Raw genomic sequence first — 26,288 nt, 5'->3', positions numbered from 1 at the left:
TGGCCCAAGAGATTTCTGAGCCCTCAGCTCAGAAACGGCAGATTTAATTTCGTCCAAAGTGATAGGCCCCTCCACTACAGCACACTGCTCATCACCAAGTCGGAGCAAGGCTTCGAATAACTGACCGTAATCTGATGTCACGTTTGTGCCCGCACAACCACCAAACAGCTTCCGATAGGAGTCAAAGAAAGGCTCAATAATACCAGGACAATCGCTTTATGTGCAACCACCATACTGAATTTCCAATATTTATTTAGCTAGAGCAGTCTGCCTTTCATCACTCAGGGCCCGACGAGATGGTTGCTCATCCAGAAACCTACGGGTCCTAGACCTTATCAAGGCCCCTTTGTATCCTTCCGTTTCAACCTTCTGAAGCTCTGCTTTTACGGCAGTGATATCTTCTACATAGGCACGTGGGCTAATCCTCTCTAACCCATGTAGCTCATCTAAAGTGCCGCCGAGTTCTCGAAGGTGATGTACATTCAAAAATGCAGTTCTTGCTGAGGCTTCAATAACAATGTTTTTTTTTTCTTTTTAAATAAGTCCCATTTTTGCAAAACTGAGGGGTCACCGCGTGACCACGTGTCCTTCAAGCAATTAGATACAGCAAGTTTGAAGATCTCATCTGAGAGCAGGCAGCTATTCAGCTTCCACAGCTCCCATCGAGGATGGAGTATACGCGACTGTACCTCCCTATCTGAAGGGACGCCACGCAGTGATCACTGAAGAATATGGGCCGCACACAGTAACCAAAAACGCTGAATAACATGTCTGCTGAAACATAAATCCTCTCAAGCCGAGCACTAGAGGAGCAATGAAAATGAGTGAAATGAATGTTATGTCCCTTATCTTGCTAACATCCACCATGTTGTATTCGCATGCCAAATCAGTCAGTAAAGCAGCACTAGGGTCATATCGCTTACTTAACACTGCTCGGTACTCATCCCTACAAACGCAATTCAAATCACCCAAGAGCATAATTTTATGATCCGCGGACAAATCGTCTACTAATGACAAGAAAAATAGCCTTCTATCACTCTTCTTTACAGGGGCATAAACACAAACAATTCGCCACTGTACACTCGAAGTTGCGAGGTCACGGCAGATAAGTCACCCGTCATCATCTGTCCTATACGACACGGTAGTAATGCCCGCCTCTCGAGTGACTAAAGATAACATTGAATTCTGACAAAAAAGGCTCGACAGCAGCTTCAGTCTCCTCATGAGAGGACAGCTTGGTTTCCTGGATGGCTGCCACACTCACACCCCATTTGTTTAAAAGATGCCGTAACTGATGCTGCCTTCGACGATTACGCAAACTCCTAATGTTAAGGGTAGCGACCTGAAAGGCTGTGACACGCACCATTTTTGGTGCTTGTCTTATTGAAGGCCATCCCCTGTACTGGGGCGGCCGGCCTGCAAATCGGCGGCCTGTAGGGCAAACATCTCCCTGCGTTTTGAGGGGACCCTTCCCAATGCCACCACACCAGGTGCCTTCTGCACATCGCCATCGACACACACGCAACCGCGCTGACAGCCGATGGGGCACCGAACACAGTAGCAGCTGACACTTCAGGCGACACACTGCTGCACTCCGGCGACGAAGGGACATCACCGGCACAGAAGGCATGTGGCACATTCACTGGCTGAAGCACCTCCACTGACTCTACGGCATAAGTAAAGCAGGCGACCAATGTGCAAAAACTCGGCCGGCGCGCTGCGCCGGTCGCTGCTTGCGAATTGCAGCCCCACTGCAAGCAGGACACACGGAGCAGCAAGCATCGCTGCGCCGCTCGACTGAAGCACTCGAGCTCAAAGCGTACCCTTTGCCACCCGCAGCGGCCTGATTACTGTTTGGCTCGGTGATGAAGTTCGCACCATAAAAGTCGAAATAGCCGTATTATCAGAAAGACCGCCTGCTATACACGAGCAGCGACAAAGCATGCTTGCGCTAGTAGCGAGCTTTCAGCAACGGCGCAGCCCACGGTCGCGCTGGGCGACGAACTGCGCTGTGCCTGGCTGCCCTGGTCGTCGCATCGAAGGCGCAGCAGACGCTGCTTCGCAAGTAGCCTGCGCTATAATATCTCTTAATATCGCTTCGCTGTTAACAGCATAATCTAACCATAAACTAAAATTATGGTCAATTTCCACGACGCCTTCGGCTGCGAAGCTGCGGACCGCTGCGGGCGCCGGGCGAGCCGTACCGCAACGGCGGGCCAGCGGCAGCTTGGGAGGCGATTCTGGCGAGAAATTTTGCTCGTATCAAAGTTGTTGCTTTTACCAGCAGCTCGGTGTGGATCAACGATGCTCAGAAATGATACATTTGTCACATTTTTCTCTATCAGCGTTTATTGCTTACGTGAAAAACAATCTTACGCTGCTTTTTGTTGCGCCGGCGGACGGGATCCAGGCTGGCCTGCCGGCGAGCAGGTTCGGTTTACTTCACGTTCGCAGCAAAAAAGACAAAACAGCCATGCTGTCAGAAAGGCTGTCTGCTATATTCGAGCAACGAAAGCATGCCTGCGAAACAGCCGCGCTTTCTGCAACGACGCCGCCTGCGGGAGCGCCAGGGCGACGAACTGTGCTGCATCCCGGCTGTCGAGGTCGTCGCTAAGCCTAGCTGGTTTCGCATCGATGCCGCCGCTCAGGCCTCTTGGAACTAGCCAGCGCCGTAATAAAATAACTTCTATGGTCACCCATTTTTTTCCAACCCGTTCCATAAGAAAATAAATGGATGCTCTATTTCCGCAACACCTTCAGCAGCAGATCTAGCAGACGTCAGGAGAGCCGCACGAAGCAGCAGCAGCAGCAGATGGCTATAGGATGAAATTTGCTTTTATCGTAGTTATCACTTCTACCAGCACCTTCGCATTGGTCACGATCCTCAGTAATGATACCTAGAACACTGGTTTCACTCTTTCTTGAGTAGTAGTAGTAAGTGGTTTTTATTAAAGTAATAATAAAAAGGAAGGAAAAGATTTTTGCTAGCCCCTGCATCTACCATCGATACTGAAGCACCTGAGCTGGGGCAGCGGAGACAAAAGACAGCAGCCGGAATGGAGAAATGAAATAAAAGAGGTGAGGGGACAGGAAGAGAGGACAGGGGGAAAGGTTATATAGACAAATTATTTACACAATAATAAATGTGTCCAGGTTGTGCGCGTGATTAGTTCATGGTGGAGCAATAAAAATACACACGCACAGCACTATGTTGACTACAACTGGTTTGGGGCTTCCAGTTAATCGTTCGCGGTAGAACTCGCGGAGCATTCGGTCACTGCGTGTAACTACCTGGCCACGATAGTGAACTTTCAAGCGATGTCGCGGTGGGTAACTGGGCGCCGTTTTACAGCTTCGCTGTCCAACCACCTTCACTGCATGGACTGGAGCCACAACTTTTTCTCATTAACAGTTTGTAGCATCATCTGTATACAGCGTCGAGATTGGCTGCAGACAAGGATTTAAAGTTACTTTAGCAAATATTCTGTACGCGACCCTTAATAGTTAAGGCGCTGTATGCAATAGCTTGGAGTGCCCCTACAGGAAGACGCTGGGTTCACTTGCAGTAGAGTATTTCTGTGTATTCGCGTTTTGAGCCGGTGCACTAAATATTATTATTATTATTTCGTCCCCAAACGACCTAGTCCCATAGTTCCACCTCTATCCACGATATTGGACAGTGACGTCAATCGTTGGCACCCGGCAGGTGTTTGTTTCTACAGTGCTATTGTAGATAGCGATACAAGTCTCAGGGCGAGATGCGCTGTTTTCTAGTTGCAGCCACAGATGGCGCTTTGATCACAGGGTGATAGGAGACCTCACGAAATCTTGAAACGTGATGAGTAGTTGCTGCCACAGGTGGCGCTGTGATCAAGGGTTGTAGCAGACACCACAAAATCTCGGAACGTGATGAGTAAGAGCTAACGCTCTTAAAAAACAGAGTATAGCGATGAGATAATTTTTTCACAACAAGCACCGCCGCGTGTACTGTGCTGCCGCGTGTTCTGTGCTTGTTATGCGTGGAAAATACGAAAACGCCTCTCCCTAGAACCACATAAAAATGATTCTGCAGCTTGTTGCAGGCAAACAGACTAAGGCAATACGAATGCATTGAACAGGCGAGTCTGACCTAACGAAATAAATTCAAACTGAATTGCTTGCGTAAAACATTTTCAAATTGCATCCCGTTGCTAAACGCAGTGAAATGACGAATCCTTAAGGGACCTTGAAAGCACTCCTTCTCGTTTATATTATTAGCTTTCCAAATTTTTATTATAAAGCACTATATGTTCATCTGACTTGTTAAATTGTAATATTTGAGCGCGCTTATCGCGACTCATTCCTTAAAGCCACATTAGCCGCCGACGCACCTTCCAAATGGCACTTCGCAAACCGCTTTGCTGTTTTCAGTGCGGTTACTGCAGTTTAGCGCGCTGCGCCCAGTCACAACTGACGACTGCGTCCCTCACTACCACAGCAGAACACCAAACCTGACGCCACAGGTGTGCACGGAAAATTTTCGAAATGTAACCGACCGCGCGGGCTTACTGAGGCGTCGAGCTGACGACAGGTCGCTCGGCACTGCGCCTGTGAAATCAGCTTCCCCGCGGAAGATTGAACACCTGACGTCATGAAAATCATGTGATCGCCTCTCGGCGAATGGCGTTCGGAGTGGCAAGAGAATACATACGCGCAACTGTGCTCCCTGCGGCGCATATACAGGAACACTACTGATGCCGTTTAGAGTAACTCTATTGACGCACGCTCTAGTTTGCGTTAATGAAAAAAGAAGGCGCCACGAGTCAATGCGCTCACGAAATAGAAGGTGACTTTCTAACCCATTTTCCCTTCGGATCAATCGCATTTATCGCCTATGAACTTCTTCAGTGTTTTCGATAAAAAGCTGCCTGCTAAGATACAATAACAATAACGTTAATGACCTTCAGGTTATCCATAGAACACTAGGAAGACAAACCAATGATGGTTTCATCCCAGGTCACCTCTGCAGCTCTGCTATATATTTTCTTTCCGAGAATCTTGCTCATCGCGCATATACAGCATTGTCTCTAGCCTCATATTTCTCACTTCGGTGCTAGAACAGAGTTCTGTGATACGCTCCTCCATTCACCTGAGTCACATGTTAGCGGGCTTTCGGTTTTTCACCTATGCGGCGCGCAAACTTGAAATTAATACTTATTTCCAGTTTTCGAAGCTTGGGGTTTTGAAATATGAATCTAATTTTATGATTAACCAAATATTTGCACAGCACTGTAGTCTACTGCATTGGAGAAATGCGAAAGCATTTGCGTTTGAACGTCATCAACTTTTTCGCAAGTCGTCTTTTTCACGTAACACTAATCACGGGACCCTTGGGTGACGTCAGCAGCTTTTTTTTAAAGTCATCATTGTCTAACATAAACACACATCCCCGACCCCCTTTACCATCATACACACTACAACCAAAGTAATGTTCAACAGTCTTGCAAGGGAATAGCAGTTCACATTAGGCAGCGAGGTGCTGGAAGTGGTAAAAGAATTCGTCTCCTTAGGGCAGGTAGTGACAGCTGATCCGAATCATGGGGTGGAGCGCATACGGCAGGTTCTCTTAGATCATGAATGGCAGTTCACCAATATCCCTCAAGAGAAAAGCGTGCAAAAGCTGTATCTTACCGGTACTCACCTACGAGGAAGAAACGTGGAGGCTAACGAAGGGGGTTCAGCTCAAGTAAAGGACAACGCAGCGAGCCATGGAAAGAAAAATGATTGGTATAACGTTAAGAGACCGGAAACGCGCAGAGTGGGTGAGGGAACAAACGCGTGTTAATGACATCCTAGTCGAATTCAAGAGGAAGAAATGAGCTTGGGCAGGGCATGTAGTTCGAAGGCAAGATCTAACCGCTGGTTTTTAAGGGTAAGGGAGTGGATTGCAAGAGAAGGTAAGCGTAGCAGGGGGCGGCGTTAGGTGGGCGGATGAGATCAGGAAGTTTGCAGACATATGGTGGACGCAGCTGGCAAAGGACAGGGTTAATTGGGGAGACATGGGAAAGGCCTTTGCCCTGCAGTGAGTGTAGTTAGGCTGATGATGATGATGATGATGATGATGATGATGGTGGTGGTGGTGGTGGTGGTGGTGGTGGTGGTGGTGATGACAACACAACACGTTCACTTCGTGCTTCTGTAAGATGCTAGAACCAACGACCCTAAAACGAAAAAAAAATCTCCCCCGTGTCATTTGCGCTGCGTGCCTGCCAAGCACGAAGAGGGTCGGGTTCCAAGCGCAATGCTCCGAATTTCTTTTTTCGAATGAGGTCACGTGAGAGGTACCACCTCTGGTGGCACATTTTGCGAACAACTTCCGTTGACGGGTTTTCCTGCGCAGGAGGCATATAATGCTTTCGCATTAATAAAGATGCAATTTTTATCCCACGCAAGCCAGTTTTTGGAATGTCCCGTACGAGATACGAGCGCCTCCTAGACCTTCACGTCTTTTGGCCTTTGTTTTCATTCAGAAGTCCATTCAAACATAAAAAGGTTGAAAATAGAGGAAAATATAAAATCGATGAAGCTTCCCTTTACGCAGGCAGTGTTAGGTGTTGCTGGCGGCCAGATGTTATTTTCTCGGGTCCCCTTGGCTTGAAACACGTCCTGAGCGCGAAAAACACGGACACGTGCAAATTGGCAAAATTTTGCAATTGGGCTTTGATTGTTCCCGACGAGCTGCAAGAAATAAAAAAAACTCCTGTGAAATAACCAATATAAACGGCAGAGAATTTCCGAACTGCCATTCGGAAGAATTGCTGAAGATATTTCTCTCATATCAGTAACCGAGATTTTTTTAGGTAGTTGGACTATAAACTGCTTGTATATAAACGGAACAAGTTAAATTTGAAGGACATGGCTGTAAGGTAGTTCTAGAGGCTGCGTCCTACTGTTAATAAAAATTGGTTTTTTGGGGTGAAAGGAAGTGGCGCAGTATCTGTCTCATATATCGGCGGACACCTGAACCGCGCCGTGGGGGAAGGGATAAAGGAGGGTTTGAAAAAAGAAAGGAAGAAAGAGGTGCCGTAGTGGAGGGCTCCGGAATAATTTCGTCCACCTGGGGATCTTTAACTTGCACTGACATCGCACAGCACACGGGTGCCTTAGCAATTTTCCACCATAAAAACGCAGCCGCCGCGGTCGGGTTCGAACCCGGTAACTCCGGATCAGTAGCCGAGCGCCCTAACAACTGAGGCACCGCGGCGTGTTGTGCCCTGCTGTTCGAAGCAAGATCAGCGCACCTAAAAACGCGCAGCTCGAAGTATGCTCAGGGTGTGGCTTCATGTTCAGTGCGTGGTGTTAAAATACGTAATTAGGTTATGGGAATGTTTCTTAAGCGTTTCGTAACACCGCTCCTCGACAGCATTCGAAACCCTTGACGCAGCCTTTTGGTACCTTGAAAAAGACTGCTGCAGCAGCAATTCTGCCCGTACGCAGAGGACGTTTTCTTCTACACCTACCGTTATTAGCACGGCGAATAACAGAGTTGAGATGTATTCCGTTCATCAACAGACACAGTTAGAAATGTGCCTTATAACTTGTTTTGCCTAAAACGCGTACATGGTTCTACAGTTCGTTTCTATTTACGTACCTCACGGCAAGTCAAATAACATCCTGATTTGTCCTCCTTACATCTGCTTTCTCTGTGTTCAGACACGTGTCGACACCGCAGAGAGACTCGGGCCCTGCGCTGCACACGCAACTCGTTCTGCAGCAGTACAACAATGCTCCCATCCGAAGAGGCAGACTTGTCATCTTCAACAACAGGGTAAGAATTGCATCACAGAGGTTATTGTTGCATCCAGAGACTCAATACCATCTATTCTCTCAGAAAACCTTATAATAATAATAATAATAATAATAATAATAATAATAATAATAATAATAATAATAATAATAATAATAATAATAATAATAATAATAATAATTCGTTTTGGTGGAAAGGAAAAGGCGCAGTATTTGGCTCGTAGGGCACATTAACCACGCCGTAGGGAAGGGATAAAGGAGGGAGTGAAAGAAGGTGGTGCCGTAGTGGAGGGCTCCGGAATAATGTTTACCACCTGGGGACCTTTAACGTGCACTGACATCGCACAGCACACGGAAGCCTTAGCGTTTTGCCTCCATAAAAACGAAGCCGCCGCGGTCCGGTTCGAACCCGGGAACTCCGGATCAGTAGCCGAGCGCCCTAACCACTGAGCCACCGCGGCGGGTACAGAAAGTTCTTTATTTTTCCTTGTTTCACAGAGACCGCCGTGTAAAGGCTTAGGTTGGGGTAATGGGCTGTGTCGTGATGAAAATGAAAGCAGTCTATCTCTATCTAGAGTAGCTGTAATAGTAAAAACATTGCAGGAAATTCGTACACTACGGTCACGCAGTGGTAATAGCAGTCCGGCGCGTAAGGAGACAACGAAAAGGGCTTCAAAACGAGGCTTTTCATTGGGCGGACATGAGCCCTCAGAAAATCGAATGACGCCGTCGGCGGCGATCGTCGAACAGAATTCCCGCCGCTCTCGGCCGGGCTCAGTTGAAAGCTGACAACGAAGTTCCGACATAAGGCGTGCAAATCAACCACAACAGTCTGCAAAAACGTCGCACGAGCACAGGTAATGGGCTAATATTGGAAATGAATGGTGTCACTCTGGCCCTTTGATGGGCAAGCCTTTGCCAGTATGTGTCCAATATTGGGCCTTTTACCCGTGCTGCTTAGGGTAGAACCGCTTCTGCCTAGGTGCAAACCTTAGAGATCAATCTAGTCGCATCTTGAACCCCGAAAAAAGCGATAAATCCGCGTTTCGGCAGCTTTGGGGAATGAAGAAGCAACCATCACGAGACTTTGCGTCACTCTTTCAGGAGGCTGAGAGATAGTGTCAGCTGCGCACTGGTCTATGCGAAAGCCTTTGTCCCCTTAATATTCATGACTTCGCCCGCTTCTGTTCCGCAGGTTAGGCAGTGCGCATAGCCACCCCAGTCGCTTTCGCGGCTTCAGCAGTATCCGCCATCTGCCGCATTTCCTGACGTGAATACGTGGTCCGCTTCCTAGAACTTTTACGCGACAGCGCATGCAGCTCGTTCGGTCGAAAAGCCGCCGGCGTAGTCGGCACCGCGTGTCGGAAATAATCGGGGGCTGCCTGAAACAATCGTGTCATGGTAATTTGTGGCTCCAGAGATTCATGATTGCTTGGTGTGTGAAAGGCTATGACGAGTTAATGAAATCATTGGAACTAATCGACTAATTAAAAAAAGAAAAAAAAAGAAAAAGGAGGTTTAAAGTTGTCAATATGCTCAGAATGAAAAGTCAATGCTTGATTTTGCTAAATAAGAAAATTTTGCGTGTAATTGATCAACTGAAGCCGTTGAAAAAACGAAAATGCATTCAAAGGTGTCAAACTGCTCACAGTGGAAAGCTTACCCCACTGCGCTATCGCGTCATACCTTTAAGGCGGAGTTAAAGTGTTCTCTCTAATTATTTTCTACCTTATGGGCCGTATAGCTTTAGATTCCTTCTGCTGTCAGTGATGGGTAAGGCGCTCAGCATTCCTTGTGGAGCACGCCATACCACTTGCCCTCTTTTCAATGTTTTTCCGACACGTTTCGATTCCTTTGCTGCCCTCTCACCTTCCAGTGCGGATGCATGAAGTGCCTTTGGCGACATAGCAGAGGCTTTCTATCTCATGACTCGACCGGCTCAGCTGCACAGCTACAGAATGGAATAGGCTTGGCCAGGTTGGTAATTAATTGCAACACAGTACGCACAGCGCGGCAAGAACGCAGGGCGAAGCCGAGACAGGACATGCACCACTAAGTTTCAACACAGCGAATTTATTGCATACTAGGAGCATATATACGCAACTGATACCGCTGACAGAAATGGAGTGAAGAAACATAACAAAAAAGTGTCCCATTCCGTCATGCCTTAAAATCGAGCTCTTTCCTTGATAATTCCGCCACCTGTTGAAGCATTGATCTCCTGCCCGTGCTATCTCACACGCTTCCTCAATTCTACGGGCGGTGCTCACACTGTGGGGAGGTGTCTCACATCTACCACATGGTGTGGGCCTGCCAGCAGAACCCATCCCTACCCCCTATCTCAAACCACACTCGAGAGGACTGGGAGGCGACCCTGTCCGGCTGCTGCACTTTCGAGGCCCAAAGGGCCTTAACGCCGCGCGCCCGGGCTGCGGCAACCGCGAATGGGCTGCCAGATGGCAGTCTGTGGTGATGTTTCTCACTTTACGGCTGCGCTGTTGGAGGCGCACATTCAAACACCTGCCCGTTTGCCTTATGTAGTGCCTATCACATGAAAGTGGAATTTTGGATACCATTTCCTTCCAGTAAGGCATGTAGACATTTATGTGCTTTCCTACCCCTGCCAACCACCTTGCAATCCCCTGTTCGATAAGACTGTCATTTTGTATCGGTATCATAACGACTTGAATGGAGTAGTGAACGACGTGTGTCATATAGCACGGGCAAGAGATCAATACATCAGCAGGCCGTCTGTGGCATTACCAAGGAAAGAGCTCGATTTTAAGGCATGACGGCATGTGGCACTTTGTTTTTGTAGCGATAGCTCATTACGGAGAAAGGAGACGCCAAAGACTTGAAAAATTACAGACCGATTAGCTTACTGTCCGATGTCTCCAAGGTATATATAAGGTAATCGCTAATAGAGTCAGGGCAACCTTAGACTTTAATCAACCAAATGATCAGGCGGGCTTTCGTAAAGAATATTCCAAAATGAATCATATTCACAATACCAATCAGATGATAGAGAATATGTGCAGAATATAACCAACCCCTTTATATAGCCTTCGTTAATTAGTGAGAAATCATTTGACTCAGTGGAAACCTCAGCAGTCATACAGGCATTGCGGAATCAGGGTGTAGATGAGCCTTATGCCAAAATACTGGAAGATATATATAGGAACTGTACAGCTACCATAGTCCCCCATAAAGTTAGCAATAAAATTCCAATAAGGAAAGGCGTCAGGCAAGGGAACACGTTCTCGCCAATGCTATTCACCGCCTGTTTACAGGAGGCATTCCGAGGCCTGAATTGGGAACAGGTGGGGATAAGAGTTAATGGAGGAATACCTTAATAATCTGCGATTCGCTGATGACATTGACTTGCTGAGTCACTCAGGAGATCAACTGCAAATCATGATAAATGAGTTAGACAGACAGAGCAGTACGGGGAGTCTAAAAAATTAACATGCAGAAAACCAAAGTAATGTTAAACAGTCTAGCAAGGGAACAGCAGGGAATTGGCAATGGGGTATTGGAAGTGGTAATGGAATTCGTCTACTTAGGTCAGGTAGTGACAGCTGATCCGGATCATGAGAGGGAAATAACTATGAGGATAAGAATGGGGCGGAGCGCATTTGGCAGGTTCTCTCAGATCATGAATAGCAGGTTACCAATATCCCGCAAGAGAACAGTGTACAACAGCTGTATCTTACCGGTACTCATTTACGGGCAGAAACGTGGAGGCTGACGAAAAGGGTTCAGCTTAAATGAAGGACAACGCAACGAGCCATGGAAACGAAAATGATAGGTGTAACGTTAAGAGACCGGAAGCGGACAGATTGGGCGAAGGAACAAATGCGTGTTAATTACGTCTTAGTCGAAATCAAGAGGTATTAATGGGCTTGGGCAGGGCATGTAAGGCGAAGGCAAGATAACCGCTGGCCCTTAAGGGTAACGTAGTGGATTCCAAAAGAAAGTAAGCGTAGTAGAAGGCGGCAGAAGGTTAGGTGGGCGGATGAGGTTAAGAGGTTTCTAGGCATAGGGTGGGCGGAGCTGGCAAAGGACAGGGTTAAATGGAGAGACATGAGAGAGGCCTTTGCCCTGCAGCGAGTGTAGTCAGGCTGATGATGATGGTGATGAGATCATTACGGTAGCATTTCGAGCCATCATCGTGGCGGCGCCGGCGGCCTGTGGCTGCGCCGCCATGCTGTCACGTGGTTGGTCACGTGGTACGGAGCAGATGCCGGCGGCGCGCCACGTGGCTGATCACGTGGTTCGTCACGTGGTTGATCACGTGACAAGCCACGTGGTGCGGAGCAGCTGCTGCTGATGGCGGAGCGGCGCGCCGGCGAAACCGAGCTGCACACCTGTTCGCATGCTCCGTGTCAAGTGGCACGAAGATGAAGAAGGAGCGCTCAGCGAAACGGAGCGGCAAAAGACTGACTTTGCAATTCAACTGAGCAAGTTACACTCGGCCAGCTGTAGCTATCGCTTCTCTCGAGGTTTAATCAGAGCTAAACCACCGCCATTTTTTTTGTGTTTCAACCTCTTTCCGTCAGCTGTATCCGCTTCGTATGCTCTTGGTCTGCTATAAATCCGCTGTGTTGAAACCTAGAGCTTGTCCCGTCTAGTCTTCGTCCGACGTTCTTCCCGCGCTATGCTTCTCGGGTTACATTGCACGGCTACGGTAGCAGCTCTAATGGTTCCGTTCGTTTCCAAGCGTGCAGCAAACGGACGGAAAGGGAGGAAGACGTCCATTTGCACCAAGGAACCCGAGCAGCTACCAAATATAGCAAAACGCGAGGGATGTTGTAGTTCGGAATGTCTGTCACTTTGCACGAATCTGAAATACAGTCCTCTCCGTGAATTGCCTTCTGTTCCCGAAAAAAAAAGTGTCCCTATTCAATTCAATTCATTTTTTTCTTTCCATAGAAAGGAGGAGCTGAGGCAAAAGGCTGACTTGCGTGAGAAAGGCCTCAGCACCCATATACAGTTGGCAATGCAGTGGCAAGAAAAGAAACAGAAAAATAATCTTATTTGTAGCAAAAGGTCGGAAAAAAAGGAGCACGCATATGCAGGTTGGGACACACTAATGCACAAAAAAAATTTTGCAACACACACTTTTCTACATGAAGTTCACAGAACAAGCAACACAAGATTTACTCATCAGAGTACATAATAATCAAACAAAGGATTCACAGGATGAACACAGTAACTGTACGGAAATCTCGAGTGAAATATTATGAAATATGAGTGTTACGACCTTTTAAGTAATGTTTAAGGTTCTTATTGGACCACGAAGTTGACGAATTGAAGTCAAGAGGTAGCGGTAAAAAATTTATGGCTGTAGGAACTTGATAGTGTAGTGTCTGTTTACCGTAATTGGATTTGATTTCTGGAACCAGCTCTCTTTGCGTTCTGGAGTGGTATTGTGTGGAAGAATTGTCAGGAATGGAAACGTATAGTCGGTTTTTGTGAATTCTAACCAAGTATACGTGGTTGAAGGAGAAGGACGACGCATATGTTTGCGACGTTTGGAAGTAGGGCTAATTGTGGCGTTTCATATACGTGCACGCCTTCATTGAACAACCTGGGAAGCGAGCAAAATTCTTCGAAAAGCACACTGCCCTTTTTAAGGCGAAATACTTCAATGGGTCATCGTTGTCCGTCCGTCCCTCCGTCTGCTATCTCTGTCACACTATGACGTCATCAATGGCATAATTGCTATAAGGCATATACTCTTAGCTATTACTAAGCAATAGGTGATTACTAACTGGTCATTAATTTTTAATTTATCGTGAGTTAGTAATTAGTAAAAGTTTCAAAATAAGAAATAAGAATGATTAAATGATGTTAAAAACATTAATAAATTCAAATAAATATAATTGGGGAAATAAAAATTGAAAAGAATAAAAATATAAAAATAAAAAGTGCAACTAACAACAAGAAATAAACAAAATAAGAATTTAAAACTACAGAAAAAAGAATGCTTACAGGTGCGTGGAAAAAAAAACCCGCGTTCTAGAAAGGGCTATTCTTTCCCATTGAACGCCGTATTTGTCTTTGAGGAGCGTTTATTTGCGTCTCTGATCCCAGTTATCATATTGAACGCATCCAAAGCTGCGTTAAAACTTCTGTAATACTGTATTATATAACTGAGATCAGAGGCTTAGTGCATATTGGGCAATAAGGGTCGATATTCGAAGGAAATTCCTATGCCCGTCAAGCTTACATCTGCGTTTCTGGAAGACTCCTGACTCTTTGCATCTCGTGTATCGGTATAGCGGTTTCTTTCGCCGATTGCAGCACGGTGATATCGTTCATCGGTGAGCGCACCCGCCCTAAGTTACAACCTCGACGGCACGTGAGGCTCACACGAATTTCATGTGAGGAATCACATGAAATTCGTGGTGTGCACAGCGCATAGAGCATAGCGCATGCGCCCTTCGTTTCCTCAAAATCATCGGCGTCTAGAACGTTGCCAATGCCAAAGCCCATGAACAAAATGAACGCCCAAAGTTTTCGCTTTGTATATTCTCAGCTAATCCACGTTCACGTTTGTTTTAGAACCTGGAACAAAACGAAGTGTAATCCACTAGCAGGTGCTTGCTGGTGTCCGTCGCAGCTACCCATAACTTGGCAGAAGCAGATGCAGCAGTTTATATCGGATATTGCATTAAATAGCGCACAAGTCTTCCCTGATACAACGTGTTCAAGAGCGCCATCTTTCGGTCGTGCACCACATGACTGGGGAACTGTACCTCTTCTCGCAGGTTTTCCAGCCGCATACCAATTTGGCGGAGCGGACGGGCGCTGACGTGGACGAGAAAAGTCTTCAGGAATGCTTCACACTTCTCGGCTTTGCTATAGACACCCCCCGGAGGAACCTCTCGGCCAAAGACATAAAGGAAGAACTTAAGAAGCGTGAGTGATCATTGGAACCTCGTCTCTCTTTTTCTCTTTTCCTAAAGCCGAGCAGCGTGCCAAGCCCTTGCAAATGTCGTCAGCACTGGTGGTGCTTATTTTCGCAGTGGGCGAAGAGGATTACAGAAACTATGACTGTTTCGTGTGCTGCTTCTTGACGCACGGCACCGATAAAGACACACTGTACGCCTCCGATGGAAATAGGGTTTCTGTGGACGATGTTATGGCACCGTTCCATGGGGACAAGTGTCGAAGCCTTCGCGGCAAGCCAAAGCTGTTCTTCATTCAGGTGAGTGACAGGCTAGCTTTCGAAGGCACCCAAATTTAAAAGATTTTTCGGATGCTTTCTGCAGACTATTCCACACAAAAGCATGTTAGATAATTGTAAGTCTGGCTTTGACGCCGTGACACTGCGGCAGTGGGTGTGGGCAGCAAATACGTGCATAAGCTGAAGGGCATGAGGAGATAAAAGGTAACACTGCGCGAATGGGACAGGAAAGGAGAAAGAGCCCTAACAAAAATTATCTTTAGACAGTCTATACAGTTCTTACATACTATCTTGCCTTCCTATAGATATTTCTTTTTGTCAAGTCATAGTCTATAGACTGTCTATAGACAAAAATCTACTAACAGTGTATGGCCATAATCTATCGATTTTCTACAGACTGTCTGCAGGATTTGTATTGCCTATAGACTGTTCTCTAGGGTTTGTCTATAGAAAGTCTATAGGTTTTATAGACAGAAGTCTATGGACAGTGTACAGACTGTGTAAAGAAATTTTTCTAAGGGAGAAACGAAAACGACAACTCTTGCTCCTGTCCTGTCCCATTCGCGCAGGCCTACCTTTTTTTCTGAAATGAACCAGCTAGCCTTCAAGAACGTTTTACTGCATGAGGAGAGTGTGCTGTGCACGTTAACTCTTGCAGGAACCAATGGAGCTGCCGAAGCTGCCCTAACGGCTGCGGAGCTGTCCTTAAGAAACACAAAGGGTCTGGCATTGAATTATCAGCGCTAATTTGATAAAAGACAGAAGTATATGTATATTTGTGCCATCCACAGTTAAACTTTGAATATACTGCGTTATTGGATGTTAGTACTCGGAAGAGAATAATTTCCATACTGTACTGCAATTACGCTTATTTTGTATTGGACGCACTGGACTTCATTTGTTCCCGTGTGCACACTGTTGCACGCTTTTGATCGATTCGTGCGTGCTCTGCTTCAAGAGGTTGATGTGAAGAGTCGCTAAACCTAACCTCTCCTAAAACGAGCAACCATCCTAAAGTGCCTGCAGCGTACTGCCGCATGCTTTATTGTTTGTCTCTAGCACATTTTCGCTCACTCTACAGATTTTTTAGCGTTGATGAATAATTTCTTCTTACCGCACTACGATACGCACGACGTAGTGGAAGAAACAAGAGACGACACGAGCTGTGTCTAACAACTGAATTCTTTATTTCTAGAATGGTCAGTTATATAGGCACCAAACACAACAACCAAAATAAAAAAACAGTTTAGAAAACGAAAACCGTACGTGCGTGCAGCGCGAGGGTAATCGCATCGTCTTAAAAAAAGCGCACCAGCAATCCTAATTCATGAAAAGCACCTGCTATCACCCTGTCGCCACACATTCCCCGAGAGCGCGAATCTCCTTATCCATGAGATTGATAGAAGGCGAAGCTACACATGTTTCTGACTACTTATGACATGTTTATTAGAAACGCCTAAACCAGCTACTTGAAGGTTATCCGGTCTGGGTGACTGAACAAGATATTTCTCCTGTCCAACTGGGGGAAACAATACGTATACGCTTCCGGCGATACACAGCAAAGTTAGACGAAACTAACCTTTCACTGATCTGCAGTGTAGGTAGTGATGATGAATATAAATTTTTATGGCGCAAGAGCATTTATGTCCAAAGAGCGCCATGGCACAAGGTATTTTCGACTTCTCAAGGTGGAGTCAAAGACCCATTCCCAAGCATTTAACCCTAAATAAGCCAAGCACCAGACCAGGGGAAAGCTTGTACTCATTGTATCACCGGTGGGTACCATGCGGCACTGGGGATCAAGCAGTGTAGGTAGTGTCGAAGACCCCTTTTTCAGCATTCCACCTCAGAGAATCCGAGCGCAGGCCAGGTGAAAACTTGCAGCCACGATATCATGGAAGGGATCGAATCTCGGAACTCCCGCATTCGAGGCGGACGTCGAAACCGCTAGATCACCGCTAAAGTGTATTTTTAAAGTTACACCTAAGTATTCGTTACTCGGTAAAACTCATGTTGAATCCTGATAAGAGTTGTATGCGGTACCAGAAAATAATGAAAATTGGCAGTGGCTTAACTTGGCTAATGCTGGGATTCAGCGAAAATCCAGCACGCTTTCTAAGCGTCTGAGGCTCATCCACGGCAGCTCCGCTACACGCTCGCGACAGCCGTCCGATATATACCCACACGACCACGTGGCTATGACGTTGTGGAAGTCGCCCAGGAAGGCGACCGCGGCCACATTTATCGGAGGGCTGCCAGAGAACAGACGGCAGCGGAGCGGCGGCGCCAGCGTCCGGCCCTGGCGAATGTGCTGAGTGTTTCCTCCAGCGCGTGCTGGGGACACTTCGTCCTTTTCGGCATCGCGCGCACTGCCAGCCGCGCGGGTCGCTACCACGTGGTATCACATGGTCTTACGACACCCCCATCGGATGTCATCACTTGCCTTCACATCATCCCATCCGGTGTTCTTTAGGCCGAAGGTCGTCCCGAAGGTCACTCAATGTCAAAGGTCAACTAAATGTTATTGGTCAAGGTCAGGGGTGAACGGTTCGACACCATAGCTGTACCACATAATGTCATACACGGCTAATGTGGTTGGGGTGAAGGTCGCTCAAGGTCATTTTGCGGCCTCCGCGATGACTGCTTTACTTCACGTAGTGAATCTTTCCGCTTACAAAAATGCGTCAATCGGCGAGGTAAACTTGATGGTCACACGAACCAGCACAGTACGCTCTACCGCAAAGATAATCTGCGCTGGCCGGAGACCTCACGCGCCCTTTCTCGCTGAGAAAGCACGCAGCGCATTTGGGCATTCGGGCGTCTTCATCGCGATCAAATTTGTTCTAATCCATTTTTCACCCACAGACGTACGATTACCGATGAATAAACCAGGGGCAGCGCTAAACGAAGTACTTCGCTAACATTCTTCAATTTATGAATTTTTGTCAATCGTGTAGAAGCATAGTTTCCCTATTTTTGAAGCGAAAGCTTTATTACTGCCCTCCGTAGCTTCGCTGTGTTCGCCGTGTGAGCGTGTTTTACCTTTAAACGAGGAGAAACACGTCGCAGCTATGACGTCAATCAGCCACCGCCGAAACCGAGCGCTCGCCTCTGTTTCTAAATGCCGTTGGCGTTCACTGTGTTAATGGGCGTTGGCGTTTCAACGTTCTAGGCTCGATGATTTTGAGGAAAGAAATTGATCATAAATGGCTCCCTGGGTCAGTGGACGCCTCAATCGCGCTTTGTGTAACATGGCTGTGCTGAGAGAGGTGTGGGCGGCATGTATTAGCGCTGATAACGTTGTGGCAGACGCCTGACGCTGCAGCAATAGACAGCAGCGCTCATTGCGTGACCAACCTGTCGCGATCAACGATTAATTTAACTAACGGCCACCTGCCAGGGTTGTAGGGTGGGCACGCTGCCTATCCAGTTGGCAGAACAAACTCAACGTTAAAGATGCCAAGCCGCGTCTATACTTGTCCGACACACCACAGCTTTGGCTCTCTCTAACCAGGTTCGATGGAGACGAAACGCTAAGGCGCCCGTGTGCTGTGAGATGTCAGTGCACTTAGAGATCCTCAGTTGGTCGAAATTATACCGGCGCCTTCCAATACGGCACCTCTTTCTTCCTTTCTTCATTCACTCCCTCCTTTATCCCTTCCCTTACGGCGTGGTTCAGGTGTCCGCCGATATGTGAGACAGATACTGCGCCATTTCCTTTTCCCAAAAACCCATATTTATTTTTTCAACCAACATTGATTTCTGGGTGAAAAAAAAATGAATTTTTTTTCAACCAAATAGTTTGGGTATTGTACCTCTCCCCCTATCCTCTCTTCCTGTCGCCTTACCTCTTTGATTTCATTGCTCCATTCTGCCTGCTGTCCTTTATTTCCGCTGCCCCAGCTCAGGTGCTTCAGTATCGATGGCAGATGCCGGGGCTAGCAAAAATCTTTTCCTTCCTCTTTACTATTATTTTAATAAAACCACTTACTACAACTACTTTTCAAACCAGGTTCAGCAGTAGTTAAACCGCAGCTGATGTTTTTACCATTTGGCCCGTATTAAAGTTTTCGGGCTGGACGAAGGTCGTTGTTTTTATACCTCCAAGTTCTGAACTGCTCTAATGCGTCTCAGGATGAAATTCGAGGTGGGCTAGCAGAAACCGTTGTCCGGCGATAAGTCGAACAAAAACAAATACTGAGCGATTTCCACACAGCCCTCGTTTGGTAAGATTTTAGAAAAGGACTTATGTCAATGTCCCCCCCCCCCCCCCCCCCAATCTGCACTTTCACCCATATACTTTTTCTTTCTCGCCGTTTTAGAAGGGGTTTTCCAAGAACAGACATCAAGCTGCTGTGAGGAGAATTTTATTGCTTAATTTATCAGAGTTATTATGGCTTGTTAGGGGACCCCTGTTTTAATATGTCCATTAAGAAATGATAGTGTCAGTTAAAAGTTTTTGCAAGCGAACATTTATTTCTCTCGTTTCAGCACCCCACTTTATGAAGTTCTGCGTAATTTTTATGAGATGGCCTGTGCAGGTGCTAACCTGCACAGGCAGTGAAACTGCCTCTGACGTTCTGTGGACGTTCAGGACATCCGTGGGACGTCGAAGGGAGTTTAAATGCCAATTGGGAAGCTAAGAATTTAATAAACGGCATCGTTCACTGACATCCCTGCGTGGGACATAGGCCGCTTATCCACATTTCTATTCATGTACTGGTTATCGTCAACAGTGGCCTGAAATAAATGTTTTCCTATATTTATGACTTCTTCACGTATGAAAATGCCAGTTTTATTGCAATACCTTAGCGAGTTTTTCAAGAAAACGTCACAGATGTAATGCATTGCTTCTTTACAATATAAAACACGCCGGAAACGACGTATTTTGTGTTTTAAAACCCTGATAAAGTCTTTCACAAACGAAGTGCCCATTTTCTGCATGAAGATAGCACAGGCATTGCTCATGAACCATGGGTGTTTAAAAGAATCGAAAATGTATGGCACTCTTACTCCACAAAGACTTATTAAACTGGAGTTTGCTGTAATTAAGAAAACCATTAATTCTGACTTGTGTTATGCGTCTTTTTATTAGTCACCTTTTGAGACCTATAAACGATTTCGCTGTGGTATTTTCTCAACTCTAGATGCTATGGTATCATTCTGAATACAGTACATGAGAATTTACTTCAAAACGTCGCTTTTAATTAATCTCATTTGAAGCCAATTACATGTTTGTGTAATGAGGTGTGGTAGAACGTACTGGTTTTAAAGTTTCCCTTGTTTGATCACGTGTTATTGGGCCAAGTTGACCTCTCCTCTTCCCAGCAAAAGCAAATCCAGTCTAGTTCTACGCCATAATTCATTACAACAGCACAGAATGGCTTCGGGTGAAACGAAAGGGAAAACATTGTGTTCGTTTGTTGTCAACTACCAAACTAAAGAGTTCTTCCTGTAAGGACCTGCCACGTATTAAATAATGCCCAGGAGCGCGATTGTTTAGAAACGATTAACCATTGCGCGTCAGGCTATTCTCTGAAAGATTCAGTTTATTTCTCTCCGCTGCCCTACAATTGTTGCATTTCGTATACTATTTGTTCTTAACCGCAACAGCACTGACATCACGCACCAGGCTTCCATGTATTTCTCGGAGCTGATTCAAAGTGCTTTACTCAGTTGCGTAAAGACGCACATATTATTCACATTATTGCTTCCGTCGTAATTATTGTTTCAAAACCTTAATACCCCCTAACCATAGTATTCCCGCTGCAGTCCACCTGTTGTGCATGCGGTGGCGGTAAATATCACCATGCAGCATCTCACGACGAGTGGAGTCGTATTTATTTCTAATCAAAATTTCAGACAACGTGGTAAGATTGCGAAACAAAACATTCAATAAAGGCTGCTTTCACACCTGAAGAGACAGCGTAAATGACGTTCAATTCGAAGATGCTTTCCAATCGACGGAAGTAATTAGACCCAAATATGCTCAGCGTTGACTTCCCCGTCTTGCAGGCTTGTCGCGGCGGGAAGCTCCAGAGGGGCATCTCTCTAGACAGTGCTGATGCAAGGGGCGTCGGCATTCGCATTCCTACGCATGCTGACTTTCTTGTTGCCTACTCTACTGTGCCAGGTAAGTTGCACAGTGAGCACACCATGTCTTAAAGAGCGTGCGTCGCGCGGGTTTTGCTGAAGCCCTTTGCTTAAGACTAGTGAGTTAAGACCAGATTGTAACACATTTCTTCAGGCCAGAGGTGTCGACTGGTAAAGCTGTGAGGGTCTTTTATTGCACGCTCTGTTATTGCCACTCTAGAAAAAGAATTAAAATGTCAATCGTTCAGACGAGTTTCCGTGAATGATCACTATATCTTTGAGAGGGCCAGTTTTATCGCCTCCTTTTAATGTAGAGGAAATATTTACTCAGTTTACTGCTGCATCCGCAAAACATGTCCCGCAGTTAGTTTTCAACGGTAGCTACAAATCAGCTGTTGTAAAACATCTTGTATATTGGCCAATATTCGTAAAAATCGGCCTATGTAAAAGGAAGAGCGGTATACAGAGAAGATGGCTTAATACCCGCGCAATGATATTGTTGTTTACCTCCACCAAATACTAGCACTGCGGGAACTTTGGATTTAATTTAACTGAAACCCATACCTGAAACCATACCTGCATGGCGAGACAGAGGAGAGAACACAAGTCAGGGAAATGCCAGTTATTTCCTTTGAAATGATTTTCAGTACTTCCCAGCTGCCGGCTTAACTTAAAAACAGTTAAACTTCATGACAAAATTTGATGTTAACCCACTGAGAAATTGGTATACCGTCCCGATCATTCCGAGATAGTCGAGACAATCGAGGACACTCGTATAGAAGAATTTATTCTGCTCACCAGATGTCACAGTGCCAAGCACATTTACACGAGGAGCTTACTGGAGGATATTGTATCCATATTCAAGAAAGCACACCTAAAACCCACGTCAGCTGGTATAGCTCCTGGGTCAGATCACGCAAGACAAGCCGTCACTGCAGTCTTGCAGAGAAAGTTTCTTTTACAAAAACCCTCTTCCTAATCCTAACCTAGGAACCTTTAAACTCAAATTCTCGCTTAACACTCTAGAGAAAAGGTTTTTGAATTGACCAGTCAACTCCAAAAACTAAAAATTTCAGTTCACGGATGCTTTTAACAACCTACTCTTAATAAATTGATTACATAGATCCAGACAAGCACTGCACACCTATGTCATATTGGGAGAGGTTCGAGATTATTATTTGACCTCAACCCTGCTAAGATTATTCAGGCGTGCCCCCCCCCCCCCCTCCCTGTCCTGTGCAAGATCACACTTCCGAGCACGACCAAAATATGGCGTGACATATTCATGAAGCTGAAAGACAAGAGCAAGAAAGAACTTGGCGCCACAATACAGCATCCGTAATTATAGAGGTCGACGCTGCTAACTTCAGCACGAATTTGTGACCTTATTCCTCCGTGTACTTTTTCCTCTCCCTTATAACACGTCATTAAGGAGATGTCCCTTCTAAGTATGAGGGCTGGGGCGACCATTACCCCGTCGGGGACGTGGCGGGGGGATCTCTTAAGACGACGGATGATTCGGTACAACTGTACAATGAGCTTAGTAAAACTGTCATTACCACGCCGATAGCCTGTGACTGCAGGCAGCGAAAAGTCGCTCCCCATTGCAACCGCTGTATGTGACATTTGTATGACAGGTTCACCAGTAATACTGGCTTTATGGCTCCGTGGTACAGCAATAGCCTATGTATTGCATGTTTAGCTTTGCCCTGGTTCGGCGTCCTCGCCCTACCAAAGCAAAAGAGAGTCGTGGATTGTAGCCGAGGGCTTATAGCTTTAGGCCCCTAAAAATGCGCCAAAAAATGCGCTGTGTGGCGCGATATATGAAGCTATACGAGAGGCACTATCGGGGGCATTTCAGGTACCTGGTATCAACTGTGGGAAGCATTAGCCGAGAAATGTTTCACAGCATGATCAAGAGGGCTTACGGGAGGATAACCGCTCGAGCTTAGACACGACGGCCAACACGTGGGACCGAAAGCAAGACCTAACGACTGGACAACAAAAGACAGCCAACTCTGGCAAATTATTTTAATGCGAAAGCATTTATTGTCTCATGAGTGGCGCGTAGAGGTGCTGTCGTCAGACCGTGTCAGCACGAAAATGACTATTCGGAAAAAGAAAAAAAAAATCGCCGGCATTGCGGTTGAAGCCTAGACCCTCTGTGAGCCAGGCGGACACGCAACGGATACGCCAAGAAAGGTTTTTTTTTCTTTATTGCATGAAAGTACACCCACCCTGACAGGCTTCAAGTCCGACTTAACCAGGCTTCATCACGCAGCCCGTCATACTCAATCACAGCAGCATCCAGCGCTCACCTTGCCTGCGCATCTAAATTTCACAGCACGCCAAGAGGAGCTTTTTTTCGCAAACATGGCTTTTATTAGAGTGAAGGAAAGTTCTGTCTAAAAGGCCGTCGGTTCAAGCGCGTTAGAAAGGCGCGAAGTGAACGCGTTGTGGTGTGTACAACGGTAAAGTGTGTTGAGGATGCGCACTAATGTTAGACAACGATGACTTGCAAAAATAAGTTGCTGACGTCATCCAAGGGTCGCATGATCAGTGACACGTGACAGCAATGACTAAAAAAGTTGCCGACGTCATCCAAGGGTCACGTTATGAGTGTGACCCGACAGCGATGACTTGCAAAAAAACAAGTTGCTGACTTTCCAACGCAAACGCTTTCGCATTTCTCCGATGCATCAACGCAGGCTTTGTCGCATGGCGAGACCCGGAGAGGGGCTCCTGGTTTGTGCAGAGGCTGTGTTCCGTCCTGCTAGAGCTGGCACCCTCTACCGACCTCCTTCATATGCTGACGGTGGTGTGCAAGAGGGTCGCCTTCCCCGAACAGAACGAGGTTGCAGTGAAAATGAGCGGCGAGGAGATTATCGCGAAGCAGATGCCGTGCTTCACATCGACGCTCACCCACCTCGTCTATTTCTCAAGGAGCTATCCAACTAGTTAGGGCTAGCGAGCGGTACGCACTTAAAAAAATGGTCTATAGACAGTCTATAGACTTCTAATAGGCTCTGTTGCTTTCCTATAGATATTTCGTTTTGCCTTTTCATAGTCCACAGAAAGCCTGTAGATAAAAGTCTACTAAAAGTGTGTGGCCATAAATCTATAGATTGCCTATAGACTATCTATAGGATTTGTATTGCCTATATGGGGAACCAGCGCTGAAGTTTGCGGTGCCGACTGCAGCACCATAACACACTGCCTAGCGAGAAGAGCAAGCAGTTTTGGGTAGTACTATTAGTAGTTTTCCGCGCCACCTTCAGGCGCTTATTGGCGTGAGCCTCCGCGCTCTGTCGAAGGCCCACGCGCCGTGCGTCAGCTATCTGGGCTACGCCGAGAGAAGCTAGGCAATGAATGCTGTCAGCCAAACGCGGGTATCTAATCGCGCAGAATGTGTTCTCGCGTTTGCAGCGGCCCAAGCGGCTGACAAAAGCAGTTTTTAGTCACCCAATGGGGCAATTGCAGTGCCTCCTTGGCAGCGCTGGTTCCCCATACTGTTCTTTGGGGTTTGTCTATAGAGAGTGTATAGACTTTATAGACAGAAGTCTACGGGCAGTCTATAGACTGTCAAAAGAAATTTTTGTAAGGGCGGTAGCCCGCTGGCCTGTTATTGTTTGTAATGCCCTTTACTTACATCTTGGTGGTTATGAAGAAATCCCAGAGAAAACTAATTTTTGGTTGCCGGAATACGAAACTTGCTTTTTGCACACCTATTATGAAGATATTTTACGCTTTGTATGGAGAATGCGCCAGAGAATTATTGCACAGGACAATGTTTGTGCCTGCGAGACAAAAATGTTTTCTGTATTCACAAATTGCATCATTCTGAATAAAAGAAAATATTATGTTCACTTTCCTTTCATTCTTCATTCTTTCAGGTTGGCCCGCAAGAAATTCTCCTTTCACACGCTTGTGCACAGAAAAGATTGTTCACCGCTTGAATTAAGTGTGTATACGGGACACAGTGAGGGCCGTCTGCCTCATATTTTATTTACTTTTCGAAGTATACTAAGGGCTCGTAGGAATTACAGTGGGAGAGAAGTAGATAACAAATAATCAAAATATGTGTTGCATTTGACGCAACCTGTTGTTTTGAGAGGAATTAATGTGAACATATTTATATTTATATATTTATTCAGTTTACATTATTAATCATAAATTCAGTAAGAAAATACTTTATTGCAGAGAAGAATTGCGACATCGAGTAGTAAATTATTCCATTGGCTTGCAGTTCTAGGAGAAAAAGACTTGTTAAGCGATTGAGCTTTAAAAGCTACTTCCCTCATCTTTTTAACGTGATCGGGCCGCAATGAAGCATAAGTTTTATGATACATAACCTCATGTCTCATACAATTTACATACATAACCTCATACTTCATACATAACCTCATACAATTTGTAATGCAAATGTCAAACAATTATCATACAAATGTCATTCTTTTTTCTAAACACATACAATTGTCTTAGAGAAGTCATACAATATCATACATATTGCATGATATTTGTATGACGAAGCCTGAACGAGGTTGTCACATCATGCAGCTTTTTCAGCAGGAGCAGGCTTAGAAAAACAGTTCCCGTGGCCTATACAAGGGCTAAAGTGAAAGAAGCTGTAAAAAAAAATATCAGTATAGCATTTTCTCTACGTTTCCTTAATGATTCTCAACCTAGGGTGTCCTCCTCTAAAAATTGAATTTAGCGCTATAATTTCAGAAAACAAAATGAATCGCAAGGTTTTTGAATGACTGGTAATTTGTTCATATCACGCGCCAACCATGAATCCCACTAATCACAAGCATAACCCTGAATGGACCAGACATTGGATCTATACAATCGGTGGCTGAGTGGTTATGGCGCTTGTCTGCTGACCCGAAAGACGCGGGTTCGATCCCGGCCGCGGCGGTCGAATTTCGATGGTCCAAAGTCGAAATTCCGGAGGCCCGTGTACTGTGCGCTGTCAGTGCACGTTAGAGAATCCCAAGTGGTCGAAATTTGCGGGGACCTTCACTGCGGCATCCCTCATAGCCTTTGGGACGTTAATCCCCCATAAATCGTGAACCTTTCTTTGAAGTGGCAACTGTTCTCAATTTGTGCTCAGAAAACCTAGAATTATGCATACATTGGTTGTGATCTTACCAATGTGTAGGCTCTAGAAAGTCCGGGTGTGAAATATAAACAAGGACATGTGTTCTAATATGCAGAT

General features: G+C 46.0%; 1 protein-coding gene across 2 annotated transcripts in view; it reads left to right on the top strand.

The window, feature by feature from the left end:
• The window catches only part of LOC144109908 (caspase-7-like), a 63,324-nt gene extending 38,394 nt beyond the window's left edge, over positions 1 to 24,930 (top strand). For both annotated transcript variants that reach the window (XM_077642676.1, XM_077642677.1), the window contains exons 3-7: positions 7,693 to 7,807; positions 14,559 to 14,709; positions 14,817 to 14,998; positions 20,993 to 21,110; positions 23,779 to 24,930. In XM_077642676.1, coding sequence (XP_077498802.1) covers positions 7,693 to 7,807; positions 14,559 to 14,709; positions 14,817 to 14,998; positions 20,993 to 21,110; positions 23,779 to 24,032 — 820 coding nt within the window. In that variant the 3' untranslated portion in view covers positions 24,033 to 24,930. The remainder of the gene's footprint in view (positions 1 to 7,692; positions 7,808 to 14,558; positions 14,710 to 14,816; positions 14,999 to 20,992; positions 21,111 to 23,778) is intronic.
• The last annotated feature ends 1,358 nt before the right edge of the window (positions 24,931 to 26,288 follow it).

The sequence above is a fragment of the Amblyomma americanum genome, chromosome 11 (assembly GCF_052857255.1).
Source record: "Amblyomma americanum isolate KBUSLIRL-KWMA chromosome 11, ASM5285725v1, whole genome shotgun sequence".
Classification (NCBI taxonomy): domain Eukaryota; kingdom Metazoa; phylum Arthropoda; class Arachnida; order Ixodida; family Ixodidae; genus Amblyomma; species Amblyomma americanum.
The sequence above is the reverse complement of the archived record's forward strand: the minus strand, read 5'-3'. Positions and strand labels throughout refer to the sequence as shown.